The sequence below is a fragment of the Lonchura striata genome, chromosome 6 (genome assembly GCF_046129695.1).
Source record: "Lonchura striata isolate bLonStr1 chromosome 6, bLonStr1.mat, whole genome shotgun sequence".
NCBI classification, from domain to species: domain Eukaryota; kingdom Metazoa; phylum Chordata; class Aves; order Passeriformes; family Estrildidae; genus Lonchura; species Lonchura striata.
Window position 1 is genome coordinate 25,831,224 of NC_134608.1, and position 16,552 is coordinate 25,847,775.

General features: G+C 37.7%; 1 protein-coding gene across 4 annotated transcripts in view; it reads right to left on the reverse strand.

Annotated features, from left to right (window-relative positions):
* Window positions 1–2,294: 2,294 nt before the first annotated feature.
* NPAS3 (neuronal PAS domain protein 3) overlaps window positions 2,295–16,552 on the reverse strand; it is a 588,970-nt gene continuing 574,712 nt past the window's right edge. For all 4 annotated transcript variants that reach the window (XM_021542665.3, XM_021542664.3, XM_077784039.1 and 1 more), the window contains 3 exons: window positions 12,865–13,012; window positions 9,588–9,703; window positions 2,295–6,584 (listed from right to left, as the gene is read on the reverse strand). In XM_021542665.3, coding sequence (XP_021398340.3) covers window positions 5,275–6,584; window positions 9,588–9,703; window positions 12,865–13,012 — 1,574 coding nt within the window. In that variant the 3' untranslated portion in view covers window positions 2,295–5,274. The remainder of the gene's footprint in view (window positions 6,585–9,587; window positions 9,704–12,864; window positions 13,013–16,552) is intronic.

A 16,552-nucleotide genomic window follows, 5' to 3' on the forward strand; every position in this document is an offset into this window, starting at 1 on the left:
AATGTGCTGTCAGAGGCATCGCAGTTACTCCAGTGACACAACGACTGTGCAAAAGCACCAGTGCAAGCTGTCAGAGCTGATTTTTAAGTACTTTTGGAATATTTTTCTTTCATTGTAACTTCTCAGAGTCATGAGGCTTGGAAAGAGCCCTTTTCCTCTTGCAATCCTTCAGCTAGCTTTTAAATACCTGCATACATCACCTTGCAAAATAAGCGGGCCAGGAACAAATTTTCTAGAGATGGCAGTTACAGAGATTAGTTGTTTTGGGAAATGTTCTTTGATGAAATGACTTGAGAAAATTTGCCCTGCGTGGCAAAAAGTTTTTCCTCAAATATAACAAAGATAGCAGCTAGGCCTACCCCAAAGAAACCTTTTCAAAGGGCTTAACATTTCCAAGCAGTTGATTTTGTTTATTAAGTTGCTGCAGATAACAAGAGATAGACGAGTGCAACAGCATCACTATGAAAACCCCTCCATGAAATGGCCTTTCCATAACTTTCTTTAATACACAAACTTCCTCATTCAACTACAAATCTTAGAGCAGTCTATTAAGTTTGACCATCAACCCCATGCTCTGATGCATGTGTAGGCAGTATGGCTGAGATATAAAAAAACCTTATAATTGCTCAGAAATGCCCCTCTCAAGCCCCTTCTTGGAATTAGTGTCTTTAGTAATACTGCTGAACAGTTATTTGGAACAGGCATGTTATTCTTCCATTAAGGTTTATTCTGGTCATTCTCTCAATCTGCATTTAAATTCTGTTTTCCTCTCGGTTGGCATTGGCACCCTTAGCTACCTCATAAACAAGATGCATGCCAACTGGAACACGCAAGCAGAGCTGAAAGCAGCACTGCTAACCTCTGCTTCTTTCTACCCCCTGCAACTTGGAGTTGTATCAAACTCAATGCTTGGAGCCTGGGAAGTGGGCATCCTGCACTGCTTGGAAGCTGAAAGAGCCAGACTTCAATCTATTAAGGTTTTGGGCTGGCTCACTGAGCTATAATTGTGCACACTTTTTTAAAAAATCAGCCTAGAAAGCCAGATTCACATGCTCTTACTTCAGCTGAGTGTATGTTTCACAGTAAAGAGTTGTGCTGCAAACTGTGAATAGTTTTACTCAGCATTTATAAGGCAAGAAGAATTTGGCCCAGAATGACTAGCCCAGCAGCATTAATTTCTAAGTGGACATACAGAAGAGAAGAGATTAGGTACTCAAAGCTGCTTAGAGATTTTGGCTATTGGCAAATTTGCATTCTTAGAGACTGCATGCTCAGCATAACAAAATAAAATACGGAGTTTGGAAATATTTGTGACAGGTGGGAGAGGCACTGTAAAAAAAGGCAATGAATGCAGAACTACAGGGGTGAGAAGGCTTCCACTCCCCTCCTGTCCCATCCCCAGCCTGTTCTCTGCACATGCAGGAGCAGCCACAGGGTCGGCACACAGCACTGGGTACCTGGGGAGGTATCTCCTGTGCCTTAACTTCTCCCTGCTTTTCACTGCAGAGACAAAAACCACTTGACCTGGGCCTTTTTGTACCCAGAATTTATGCAAGATTGTTCCCTTTTTAAGGCCAGCCACTGTGTGTGGGTTTTTGTGTAATCAACAGTGTATTTGAATTTTTCCCCCCTTTCATTTGTGGGACCAAGGCTTTTTGCCTTGTCAGTTCTGCATTGGCAAATGTTTCTGTCCTCAGTTGGTAAGGCAGAATGTCTAGCAGCACAACACCAACTACTTACAGGTCGCCACTCTGGGGAAAGAAAGTACACATTTAAAAGAATCAGCAGCCTAGGTAGGATATAATGTGACTGAAGACTCTGTAACATTGTAGAGTACAAAAATGAAAATATAAAGTGCATTTTAAATGATTAATGTACCAAAGCTGATCTCTTCCAGTGTGCATTAATCAAGGAAAAAATGCACACTTTCTATCGTAGTTAATGTTGCAGGTTCATTATTCAGCTTTGATAATGTGCATAAAAATGCTTAATATGACAATGAGTTGGGGTAGCTGAGAATTTAGAATGGTGGCAAGTTTGTTGTAGTATTTGGATTAGCATTCTTAACCTACATCTTGACAGCTTCCTTTCTTCATTTCACAAGTGTTAATAAAATCTTGCTTTTTCCTCTTTCATTTTTGGTTATTTTTTTCTTGTATTTTAGTTTTTTTCTTTTTTTTCTTTTTTTTTCTTTTTTTTTTTTTTTCACAAAATGATTTAAAAATACCTGCTCAAACAAATACTACCAGCATTCATTAGTCAGGATGGTTATATGTAAAAGAAATGATGCCAGATAGTAACAAATCCAAGAGAAGTTTATTATGAAAATGGCACCTGCGGGATGAAAAAAAATTAAGTTACATAAAGACAACCATGTATGACATGTATGAGAATCTACAAAAGTATAAAAAGAACCCTGTTGTAAATGAAGTATGTACATTTCTGATTTGCAGCATTATCAATGATCAATGAAAAAAATGTTTCAAATAAGCCAGGCACTCAAGAAGTTAGATTCGGTTAGCTTAACACAAAATAAATGTACCATAGCTGTCACTTTTTAACATTTTAATTTTTTTTATATTGTAGAGTTGGTAACACTGCTAAGATTTATACGAACAGAATCCCTTTCCCCATTATTCAGCTACTTGGCACCAGTCTCCTCATAAAAGATTTCATATATTTGTACAAGAAATAGTTAAAAACACAGACACAGTCTTCACAGGTAATGAAGTTTTTTTTTCATTTTGTAATTTTAAACACTATGGATTTAGACAGCAGCTGTGATTATCTGTTAGTTTAAATCACCAGAAATCATTTTGACACAACACAGAAACATTTATAAAAAAAACCCAGAACAACAACAGCTGTCTAGCTGTTCTTTGTAGCTGATAGGTGCAGTCCTTTGATTGTTCCATAGCTAGAGCAGAGCTTCCAAAATTAAACTTTGAATTTCCCAATCAGCTTTCTCACCTTTTTCAGACCTACATAAATCCTTTCCATGGAACCTTTAAAAGCTCATTAATTAAATTTCTAGCGTCCAATTCCTTTTTTTGCTATCACTCCTCTGTGGCTTGGACCTACTTCTCAAATTCAAAGCTACCGTAGAAATTGACTCAACGCAGTGAGTGATCAAAAATTTGAAGGACAGTTGAGTTAATACATTAGCATTGCACACATAAGCGAATATATATGACAATTCTAAGCTCAGTTTCCTTTATAAACAATGCCCGTTGACCTTTGAAAGAATTTCCTATCTCACTGGTAATTGCTCTACATATTGCTCTGCCAGCCTACCTAGGAGAAAACCAAAGAAATGCACCCTCTGCTTACAGTTCGAGCACAAGGACTCTGGGAATGTTAACAACTGAGGCTATATGGCGTCAATTTGCTTAATATATCTGAGCATTACTCTGTAGTGCGTTGTGGGGTACACTGGAAGAGTAAGTCATACCCAGAATTCCTCTGTGGGAAAAATGGCTCCATTAACCTTGAGCTAGTTAAGAGTCTTTTATCTCTGAGAGTGAAGAAGAGAGAACGAGAGAGCGAGAGAAAGAGAGACGGGAAACGTGTGGAGGAGGAGGGGAGAAAGGAAGGGGGAGAGAGAGGTTTGAGAATACACAACAGCAAAGCAACAGCAGAAATTAAAAGGTATACAGACAGTGGAAGCAGCATAAGGTGACATTACAGAGGAAGGCCACCACACAAAAACCACTAACCCCCAAGAATCACTGGTTCACTAGGACTGCAGGAATGGGACTTTACCACTCCGGACTAGAGATAAAGCACAGAGAAGACAAAGGACAAAACAACTACATTAGCTTAGTATATACTGCATATAGTAACACACATTGAAACTGCAATGGGACTGACAGCCAAGGACACTTACACATTGTACACATTACAGTTCTCACATCTGTTATTAGATGCCTTAACAAACAGCTGCCAAAGATGGAGTGGAAGAAGAATTTATATTTGACAGTCATTTGGAGTGTTTGACACTACACTGTGATTTCTGGCAACAAAGACAAAATAGGAGATTTCTTTTCTTTTACTTAATGTGCAGTTTTCAGTTGTAGTTATCTATTTCAAGCTTATTAACCCATCCTTTAGTTTTAAAACATATTGGTTTCAACACTAGAAATAAGGAAAAAGAAAACAACAAAAACCCCCCGAAATTAAAGAACAAAAAGAAATTTACAACCTTCCCTCTATAATATTAAATGGAAAAAAAAATAAAACATGTTAAATAGTTCTTCTGTTTTTTTTTTTTACTCTGAAGTGTTATTTGATGTTGCAAAATTAGCCTCAGTTACACTGAGAAAAAAATAAAGCAAAACAATATGCACCTAAGAAACTGCTCCTCGCGTCAATTAAATTGAGTTTTTTGTTTTTAAGCTCTTTTTGAAAAAAGCTTCCTGACCCATTTAAATTTGATGTGAGGCTATGCTTGTTAGTTTGGAGGTAACAAATTTTAAGTCCTGCAGCAAATGTTAATGAGGGCTTTTGTCTTAACTAACCAAGGAGACTGCAGCACCCCACTATTAACCAGTACGGAACACATTCTTTCCAAAAAACCCAGCCCACAAGCTGCATATTGTATGAAGACATTACAGATTAATAAATGATAGCACCATGGTTTTAGAAATTAAGTTAAAGTTTCTGTAATTAACATTTAGTCCAACTTTTTAACATTCTAGTCACAGGCCAGAAATTAACTTTTTAAGAACCCAAATTATTTTATGTGCAAGTAAGAAAATCTTAACCATAAAAAGAGAATTAAACTCTGCATAAAATTCTAAAATACTATCCCCTATTTTAAAGGAATTAGGAACAAAACCCCCTTTTCATTTGACTTAGTCAAACAGGGCACATTGTTTATGCTTGTCTCTTTTAATCTTGATCATATCAAGATCATTTTGAAGTAAAACCAATGGTTGTCACTTTAAAATCTCTTTACCACAACACTGAGTATTCTATGGCAGAGGCATACACATATTAAAGGCATCTTAATAAAGATGCAAAGGAAAAAACACACATCTTAGAAGAAGACAAAATGGCAGGCAACTGGTACTTCGACTCTCTGAAGGCAAAAATAAAAAAATATCTTTACATTAAAGAATAAGTCAAGTTAAAGAGAAAGGGAATGAAATGGGGACCATCATATTGAGATAATAAGCTGACCTGCTCAAATTCAAAGTGCTAGAATTAAAGGTCTAAATTAAAACATAGTCTATGCCTCAGAGTATAACACTGAACACAGTATGTGGTCATATTTCAATCCTCTTTCCGTTCCAGAGTCTGTGTAGTGTGAATGCCATTGCTGTACACAGGAAATGGAAGAGTGGAAAAAAGTCCTTCGGCAGTCGTGAACACATTCCCTGCAGGCATTTGGGTCAGACTGGCCCCGCTCACAGCACTTCCAAATGGTCCCGACATGTTGAGTCGGTGAACGTGGTGGTAGAGCATTTCCATCGGCGTCTTAGGATCCAGCCCAAAGCTGGGGCTGTTAACATCAACGAAGTTAACAGCGTGGGTGTTGGGGAGGAGGTTGCCCTGCATGGCTAAAGTAACTTCAGCTGGAGCATACCGAATAGTGCCAGTGGTGTAGACCCTCTGAGCAGCAGTGCTGGTCGCAGCAAGGGTTCCTGTTACCCTGTGAACCAAAGGAAGCACCACGTTGCCTGCTTGTAACCTCTGAAGGGCTTCCAGATCCCCAGTGTACAACAAAGAGTTGGACGCTGTGGGACCTCCTGGATGTTTGTCCCTTGGAGATGCTGAAAGTGGGGGTGACAAAGGGTCAGAGGACACTGGAGCCAAGGCCGAGTTGGATGAGGTGCTGAACTGAGTTTTACGGCTGGCAGTATTTTCAGTCCCTGGAGGGGTGAGAACAGAGTCTGGAATGGAGACATGTAAACTACTGCTGGCTTGGGGGGAAGGGAAGTGCTCGGAGCTGGGGGGCTTGGTCATACTGTAGGGCGATTCATTCCTTGAGATTTCCCTGTTGGGTGGGTAATTCCAAATACTGCTATCATTATCAAAATTGATAGGTTCTGAGATTTCTGTTTTAATTTTGAGCACTGAGGCACTGTTTGGTGACGAGAGCAGCTGGGGCTGGTCCACCAAAGCTGAGTCAAGTCCATTTGGACTTGAGGTGCTTGACAGCCTTCTCCGGGTCATGCTGCCTCCCTTTTGCTTTTTTCTCCTCTTCTTCCTCTTCTGATGTTTGCTGGAAGACTGGGCATTTACTTCACCTGCACTGTCTGAGTCCTTGGCACTGTCAGAAGTCAGTGATTCACAGTTCTGCAACCGCAAGTCTGACTCACTCTCAACATAGCGCTCCACCTTGATCTGCATAGAGCCAAGAGTGCCAAAACTGTCCTCAGGGGCCTTCTGATTCTCGAAGTCTGAGTTTTCAAAGCTGTCATCACTGTCCCTGCTGTCCTGGTTGCTGGAGCTGTTCCCATCCTCATTACAGTTCATTTCATTATCTGACTGATTTCCTGACTTTTTCCTGTCGGATTCGGGGTCTTCACTGTTTTCTGACTGGTTTCCTTTCTCATCTGACTTTGAGTTCTCATTGTCCTCTGGAGCAAAATGAAAGTGAAACAAAGAATTAGCAATAGGAACAAAATATTATAATCTGAGTCCAGATTTCTACCTACCAATGAGATTGGATTTGCTTTAACCTTTTTTTTTTTTTTTTCAAGATGCTCTTTTCTGTAGAGCTGCATGTTTTTTTGTTTTCCTCTATTGTGTTGGGAGAGTTTTGATCACTATGAATGTCTCTCACTCAGGACTGTTAATGCACTTGAAGCCTATGCTATATGGCTGCACCTCGATTGAGGGGGCCTTCTCATCTGCTCACTGGACAAGAATCACGATGACAGCTGTGAGCACAGTGGCATTGTAGCTGTGCCATCCAAAGAGGAGTCAGTGAACAATTCCATTATCACTGTTATGTTCTGGTGATCGTTCTTTCACATCCATGCTCTCCTACAGTGGGCAGGCATCTACCTATAGCACTATTTACTAATGAAGATTTTACTACTCTCATCTCATTTTCCTCTGACCATTGCCACTTTTGAAGTGGCATAAAGTCTCTGGCTGCAGCAGAATTACTGCTGATTTCCTCCTGTGTGAGAGGAGAAGCAACTCGTGTATAAATCCGAATGAATGAATAAACTAGTTAAGATGAATGAATAAACCATTCAAAAAAGTTTATTGTTAAAACAATTTTGCTTTGTTGCTAGATTTTCATCTTATATTCTCCTGAAGGAAAACAAATATGAAAAAATAGAGAAAAAATAATTAGCCAATGAATTAAATTCTTGATTGATCCAAATAATCTAAAGACCATTGAAAATAGCACAGCTACAGCACTGGAAGTTGTCATTCTTCTTGCCTGAATTCATTTAATTATAATTCTAATATGGGTGAGATAAATACTCTAGCCCACTGGACTCAGAGAGCCAAAGCAGCTTTGAGACTGAATATGCTCCATTATCACACTATGTTTGAAAAGGTCAAAAAAGGTTTCAGAAAACTCCATCCTTTACAGACCAGCCAGAAAACTTTTGTTGCCTAATAAAAGATGTTTTTTTACTCATCAGAGCCAAGTACTACCCTTTTCAATATCCTTGCTTTAGGTGGAGAGGGGAAGCATTGTTCTGCCTCTAAAGATATTGGTTACTTCTGGAGCCATGTCAATACCAAACTATTTCCCAGAAGTGCTGAAGGTGGGTTTGACAGGAAAGCTGCCTGAGCATTCAGGACACTGCACTTTGCAAGTCACTTAGTGGGACTTTTGCTTGTCTGCAGCATCAGAGTGTCCCTTCCTTTTGAAAAATAAAACACATAGGCAAAAAGAAGCGGCTGTAAACCCCTAAGTCCCATCCAGCTTTTTGTTCCACCTAGGATTAAATTTGGCCTACAATTTTTTCTTCATTTTTTTGAAGATGCTTTCTCTTAAGGCCATGGTTTCTAGCTGGAGAAGAGTGGTTTTAGAGTGAGGTGGTCTAAAGCTACACAATATTTCCCTGGCATGATATCCTAGCTTGAACTGAACTTGCTGGTTTCATCTAAAATACTGTTCCAAATTCAGATCATTCAGCATTTCTATTTAATTCCTTTATAGTAAACAAGCCCCTGTGTCTTCTGTCTTCCAAGAACCCTGGACATGTCCTTCAGAGAAGTAAATATCTGTGCACCTTTGGAATGCTGTCTTGCTCTGCATCAGCTTTAGAAGTCATGAACGTACAATTATTTCTCATGTGCTCACCTGGAGAAACTTCCAGTGCATGTGGAAAATACAAACTGTTCTCCACATATGTGTTATTTGGCTATTTAGGAACAAGACAGCATAAAGGAAGCACTGGGAATGGATGAAGAAATTCCCAATGACAGTGGTCAGTAAGCCTGCATATTGACTTAAACCTAGCTGTCAAAGGAGAATGAATAAAAGCAAAAGATGAAAGAGAACAGCTATATAGTTTATAATAATAATATAATATAATATAATATAATATAATATAATATAATATAATATAATATAATATAATATAATATAATATAATATAATATAATATAATATAATATAATATAATATAATATAATATAATATAATATAATATAATATAATATAATATAATACAATATAATATAATATAATATAATATAATATAATATAATATAATATGCCTGATCCTCTTCTTGCTTTTTCTTGATTTATATAATAGTGACCCATTTTCTTTAGAGTATTTTTAGTAGTTATCATAGACATTAGAGAAAAATAATCTATCTGTCCATCCATCCATCCATCCATCCATCCATCCATCCATCCATCCTTCCTTCCTACACGGAACAGCTGAGTAATACCTTTACTTCTTGGGCTATAGGAAAACACACTTCGTTCAAGGCCAGATGATTTGCACCTATGCCTAGGTAACCACTGTTAAAACTAACAGGGAATGTGTGAACCATCTGTGCACTGGACCATCTGTAGGACTAATTTACACATAGAACTTGAGAAGTACATTCAGCTTTTAAAAAACAGATAAAGTCCCAGACTTAAAGAGCTTAGAAACAAGTTCTTGAACCCACACATTTTAATTAAATATAACTTTTAACCCAAGAAAACTCTCAAATTTTTCAATCTTTACTGCCCCCTAGTGAGACTCTTGAAGAATGTATTCATAGAGGGAAAGAAGTCATAAAGATTGACAGTGGAGACCTCTCTGCCTACTCTGGAAATAGAAGAGCTTGAATTTTATCCAGCAGTTGCAATCCCAAGTCCCCTGCATAAGGCACAATACCTTAAGCACAGCTGGGAAATTAAATATTTAGTTTGGTGCTATGTAGGCAAGAATCATGAAGAAGTTAAGAGAAATTCTGAGGAAATGGAAATGCTAAGGTCATGAAAAGATTTTGTTGGTGTTTTTCAGTTTAATTATATATATATATATATATATATATATATATATTTGTTTTGATGGAACAATACTTGAGAACTAAAAGCAACTGGAAAGCTGACCGTGTGGCTTTCATGATATGAACCTCTTGTGTATGTAAAGGCACACCATGTGTGTTACCTGAGTTGTCCTTTGAGTCTGATTCAGAGTCAGAGGTCTCTGAGGATTCTGAGGTTTTCTCTGGCAGATGAGGAAGTTGTGCAATATCCATTGGAGTGTCCTTATACTCTGGGTTACTGAAGAGGATACAGCAAATATAAACACAATTGGATGATTTTGAATTTCATGATGTTTTCCTCTTTTCATATCAAAGTTCAGAAACAAAGAACATGAAGAATAGCAGAGTAAAGACAGAAACACATATTTTTGGCTTCAGAGCTTCACAGCAGGAATTTTGTGAAGGTTTATTTTAATACTGCAGTCAAATACTTTTATTGACCAGGTACTAAACCTTGTTTGATTCTAGTGAAGTTTTAGAGCTATCAAAGCATCCTTGCTGAAGTGGGACATCATGGCTTGTGTGATATCTAGCAGTAAAGCTACATTGTAAGCATCCAACAACACAATATCTTGATTTCGATCCCATTACTGTGCCTGGGAAGACAGAGAGAGTATTTTAACTCTTCTAATCTGTCTCTCTCCCACTGGCATGTCTATTAGATTTATCTCTGTAGAAATGTTCTCTATCAACCTTGCCAGAGTCCTTTCAATACCTATTTTTCTCAACATTCTTGTTTTCCCCATTTTAATCCAGTATATAATACATGAAGTTATTAAGGTGCTCAGCTACAGCTAAAGAAGTGACCACTGCTCCGAAGAATCTGGCCAAAAATTAGATAAAATAAGTTAAGTATTTTTAAACACTGCACACATACATCCACATCAGCAAGAAACCAAAACAACCTCTCTAACTATGTGACAGATGCACATGTGCATGTTAAGATGCATATGTTAGGGATAAAGAACTGTCAACACACCCATTATAATCATATCTTCATCTGCTCATGTGGTGCTCACCTGTGACTTGTTAGCAAGGAACATGACTGCAATCTAAAAAAGCTACACTGCCAGAGAAATGGAAAAAAACTCCTATGCTTTTGCTTGGCTTGTACCTTTTAAAATGTGTTCCTTTCTTAAATGCAGGGGAACATACATAGCTAAAAATAAGTAGTCGAGAATATTAAAAATAACAAAATCTTTAATAATTTTTTAATAGGTGAGCATTTCCATGCAGTTCAAATTCAAGTCTGATAAAACGGAAAATCCACAGTCCAGTCCTGCACAGAACAATACGAGGCAGTGCTGGGGCTGCCTGACTCACGATCACAATGACAGTATGCTCATACTCAGCCTCTCAGAGTGTTCTGTGAAAACTCAGAGTTCACACAGTTCACATTGAGATGCCATGTTACAATTATCATCTTTATGGCTTTCTCCTGACAAAGTGACTTTATTCTGTTGCATCCCAGGGCAGTCCCCAAATTTGCCCCCTCCAAGCAAAAGCTGTTTGAAGGCTTTCACACTGTGAATAACAAGTTGCTAGAACAAGAACAGCATTAATCCTCCCTGTCACTATAATTAGTCTATCCTTTTACAGACAGCTGAATCATACTTTCTAATGCATGGAAATGTATACAGACCAGTACTCCTGCTAAGAGTAGACCTAATTATGCCTTAATCTGTTATTAAAATATTATTTGGACATTTGGATCTTTCGTGAATTCCAGTACAAGGAGAAATCGAAATTAAAAATACTAATTCAGTGAAGATGTTAGTATTTCTCTAACAGACTGGTAAACACTAGAAAAAATAAGTTTCTCTCTGGGAAGAGACCTGTGGAAGACCAGTTTTTTTTTTTGTTGTTGTTTTTTTGTTTTGTTTTGTTTTGTTTGTTGTTGTTGTTGTTGGGTTTTTTTTGTGTTTTTTTTTTTTTTTTGGTTAGGTATATTCTGCTTGTAGAGAAAATTATTTTGTCAGATGTTTGTGGACTAGATTCACCTATTGTCTGGAAAGCAGCAAAGGGGACAGAGGCAGCTGTTCATAATTCTTATGGATGACTTTTAGAGCTAGAACTGGACATATGAGAACATTTCTGGGCATTTTGCAGCCCTGTTAAGGACTGGGGCAGTGAATCTCTAATTCCAGTTCAGAATTGTCAGCCTTAATCGGACCTCTTGAAATGCTGTGCTCTGCTCACACTTGCAAAAAACAGATAAAAAAGTAGCAGGATAAGGATATATTCAGAAAAGCCTGTGCTCAAGCATATCAGTGCAAGTCCCAGTGAAAACTCCACTGCTGTGCAAGGCTTCCACAGTACCCCTTCAATGCTCTCCTGCCAGGGATTGCTTCCTTCCCTTCCAAAAAAGGGGAATCAAAAGCATTTCAACATGCAAGTTTAGGCAGGCACTGTCTCTTCAGGGCTTGCTGGACTCGGCATAATAAGTCCCAATCTAACCCCTAGACATCACTTTGAACTCTCATGGCATCAAAGGGAATGTAACAAACCATGACAAGCAACTTAAAAGGAGAACAGGCCAGAAAATGACAATTGCATTTCATGACAATCTCAAGGTTTCAAATTTTATTTGTTTGTTTGTTCTGCTTTGGAATGAAACAGAAAATCTCCCAGTCTTATTGAACATTTTCACAGAACAGAATGTGTTGAAAGGTATTTTCAGATGAGAGAGGTCAGGTTTATAATTCACTGTTTCTCAATGACTGTTGGTTTTCCCTTGAGCTCTGAAACCAGTCCTTTAAAAATACTTTGGTAAAAGAAAATTTCTCAGGGAACAGGCTTTCGTTCAAGACATTACTACTATTTCTATTTAAAATAGTTGTAATAGCTTAAAATAGTTGTTTATAGTACTTTTATTTTTAAATCCTCTGTTACATTTTTCAGTGTGAATATTATCTGGTGCTTATAGGAACAACATAGTAGTTTGAGCCTTTTTTGTCCTGAGAAAGTTACTCTCTCTGGAGTCAACTGGTGAATGCCTTTCATAGATAACTTTTTTTGCCATACCAGCAGATTGCCTCCCTGCATTTTTAATATCCAAATAAAACAGTGCCAAACACTTCACACCAGATTTTATAACACAGCTACTGAAAGTTGGTGTGGATAATTTTTATCTTTGAGCTCACATTGAGTAGATTTCAGGGCATGCAATAAAACAGTGGAGGGTTTATTTCAAGACCAAGGCAGCATAATAATTCTCATGTGCAGAGACATGACAGATGCCTCAATAACTATAACAAAATGGCACGGTTTTTGATAAGGACTATATGAAAAGTTCTTAACTTTCTCTAGTAGGCTTTTGTTTTTTCTCTAGACCTCTCACTGACAGAGACAAGCAACAGAGACAGCAGTTGGAGCGAGAGAAGTGACTGGGAGACCTACCTAAGGAGGTAATTGACCCAAATGATATTCTTCTCACTTGCGTTCTTGGCGTTGACAGCTATGGTTGCACTAGATTGTATCCAGATATAACCTCCATTCTTCTGCATCCAGCGGTAATACTTTGTTACACACTGACCCTTATTCAGCACTGACAGGAAAATACAAACAGAACACAAGCAAGATAGAGTACATGTTAGAATTGCAGTAAAATGACCTTCATTGTACAACGCGACACAAGTATAAGCAGAAGATACTTGCTTCCTGTGGATTTAGTGGCAGTGAGATGACAAACAGGATCTGAAGTTCAGTGAAACTAGCTACACATTTTAAAAGTTTTAAAGTATAATTTTAATCTGCTTTTGGAAACTCTAGTGGAAGAAGAAAAGTAAAATAAAAAAGCCTACAAATCTCTATGGTTCTCGGAATACTTATTGCTGTGTGGACATTTCCTATGCACTCAATGTCAAACTGTAAAAAAAGAAAAGGAAAAAAGAGGCAAATTTATATGTGATTTATTCATAGCTCCTAGGTAGACCTCTTTGAGATTCTGGATATTTGAAAGGTTTGGGAAGATACTCTACCCCTGCTGCTTTGATCATTTCTCCTCATTGCAGGCGATATCAACCACTGAACTTATACATCTGTTTCTTTGATCTTGTCAAACAGAATTTACAGTTCTCAGATGAACCAAATCTCCACTGGTCAGTGGGGGAAAAGTCTTTGGAGAATTTACTTTCTACCAGAGCAAAGTAAATCCACCAACAGGCTGAGAAAGAGGCCTAAGGGAGGCACAGAGTGGCTTGGTTAGAGCCAAAGAGTGACAACTCTCTCTGATGCTTGAAATATGCTAGGAAACAGAAAGAAGTAAAAGCAATCAGTAATGTGAAACGGCGCTGTTAGATGCTCACAGCAAGACGGCTTAAAATACAGAAGTTTAAAGTAATACTTCAGCCAACATATTGCCAAGTTGAAACGGATTTGTTTTGTATCTGATTCTTCCGTGTCAGGAGAAGGGAATGAAAGGTAAATCTTTCAGTGGAGGGTAGCAGAACCGCTTTCTAAAACCCGTAAACCAGACAAAACCGAGGCGCGGCTGGGCTGGATCCCTTCCCTCCGCGCATTCCTGCCGGCTCCCACAAAGGCTCGTGCACTAGAGGGCAGTGTGCCTTCACATTCACCGCCCGCTTTTGTCATGTCCTTGTCTCCGGCTGCTGAAATGAAAAACCTCTAACTGCTGTAATAAATTTGGCTAAATTAGCTGCTAAATGGTTATCTCAAGTAATATGTATTTGCATTAATCATCTTGCTCTAAACCAGAACAAGCCAGAGTCCTAAAGATGTAGTAAATTCATATTGTCCATTTAATTACGGCTAATAAGTGCTTCATATACAATAGTTTCATGAGGTACATTTTCTTTTTTCCCCATTTTTCCTTTTCATTTTCTTTTTTTCATCCTTTTTTTTTTTTTTTTTTTTTTTTTTTTTGAGAGAAAAGAAAAAAATCACTTTGGAAAAGGATAAGTATTTAAGGCAGTAAAAGTTCCTACCTTCCTACCATAAATTTGACAAATGACACTTTGGAGCTTTCAAGTTAACCAAGTGTCTATACCCCCAGTTATACATGTGAATGTATCTATATCTAAATCTGTGTACAGTAGATATTTACAGAAAAAGATGTTTTACAAAGGCAGCCATACAAACAGTGTTGTTTCCTTACCTTGGGGGTATCCCCCAATCCCCACTGCAATTTTTCAACTACTAGAGAAAAACATGCATGTAAAATAGTGCCATGTAAAGTGAATGTGAAGTGCAAGTTATGTTCAGCTCTAATATAAACAAATATTTGTATCTGTGTCTTACTGTTTTTCAGCAGCCTCTAGTGAACTAAGTTTGTTTCTAGCAGACATCAATATTTCCCTAAATTTTTACTTTTGTATTTCAAGCTCTAAATATTCTACTATGATAATTCATTGTCTTCAAAACCTCATTATACAGCAGAATAAAGATAAAACTTGAACTGACTACACAGCATTTCTGTCAAACCAATGTTGTAAGCCACTTTAGAAAACAATCTCACATAAATTAGCCCAACTTTATCAGTTATGAAGAATGAGGGAAGAAAAACATTGCTGTAAGTTTTGATTATGGTAAGCATTTCCAGTTCAGTAAAACAGGACATTCAAAATACTCTGCTTACAGCTGAGTGTAAAACTGATGTGCACACAAGTATGGAGTGAATACCCACAGTTGCATGCAGAAACTAGTAAAATCCATCTGCACTAGTACCTAGTAAATACACTATTGTCTTCCTTGGAACAGTTTTTATCTAAGGAATTTACCATGCTACACAAATGCCAAAGGACAACTGTCCACATACACATTTGAAAATCAAAGTACCAGGTGAGTAACTAGCCAGTGGCTGAAGGGCACACTGCAGTTATTCATAGAAATAGTCATAAGGTCCTAGATTCTCCAGCTCTTTTGGTCATCCTAGACAATTCCTTCATCCTTCAGTAACTTATATATTGGTTGTTACATCACTGAAAAAGTCTGTCATGGACTGAACAGAGCATTCATTTCAGAACTATGGAAAAGAGGAAATGATGCCTGCTTTCTTAAGAATGAGAATTCCATGCATCAGGGCTATATACAACCCATCTACTCTCAGAGTTCAGGCTCCCAAGTACAAAGAATACATCCAAAGAATGTCTGAAACACTGTATTAAAAATGAACTTTCCTTGAAGTTCATCTGCCTGCAAGTTCCCACTCTATTTTTGGCCAGCTTAGATATATTACCAGATACATAGAATTTTCCTTGCTGCATCTGTCTAAAGCACATTTCATATAAGAGATTTGTGGCCCATGCTCTAAAGGAAGTCCCATGATTCAATATAAAAATTCTCTCAATAAAGAGATTCTTCAGCAGGCAAGCTGTACTGTGCTGCTAAATTTGGTTTTTACCTCCTGTGAGAGTGCACTAGGCACCCCCAACTCAGTTCTCAAAGTTCCCAGTATACCTTGGAAAGAGATTTCTAAATGTGATGAAAGAAAATGATAATGAAAAAAAATTGAATTGTTTTCTAATTTACAGTATCGTTTAACTGCTGGCATTGCCAACCTGCAACTTAGAAATTATTATAAGAATTTTGAGGCAAAAATAGCAATTAGAAAGGAGACAGGAAGGAGGGAAATTTATCTAGTTTATTGGTAACTAGTTTTACTGAGTAGAGCCCAGTTTCATTTTAAAGATCTTCAGTCTGCAGGAATGGAGAGTCCATTAATAAAGTTCCTGATTTTCAGAAGAAATGAAAGCAAATAATCACCCCACTCTAAGCTCTGATTGTGAAGATATGTTTTCTAACTAGCAACAGAACATGCATTTCAGTTTAGCATAAACTGAATGTAAATGTAATACCATGTAGATTACATCCTGACTTTTCAGGATGTTCTGTTTTCAGGCAAATCCCTCACTCACTGAGTGGTGCAAATAATTTTATATTTCTATTTGTGCTATACATGGAGAACCCAGTATGACAAATAAGGTGAGACTAGTGACCAGATTGGTGGGATGGTGCATGTGACAGGATTAAGCAGGATTGGGTTACATAATTTTATATATTTATATATATATATATATATATATATATATATATATATATACACACACACACATAAAGACAGACATAT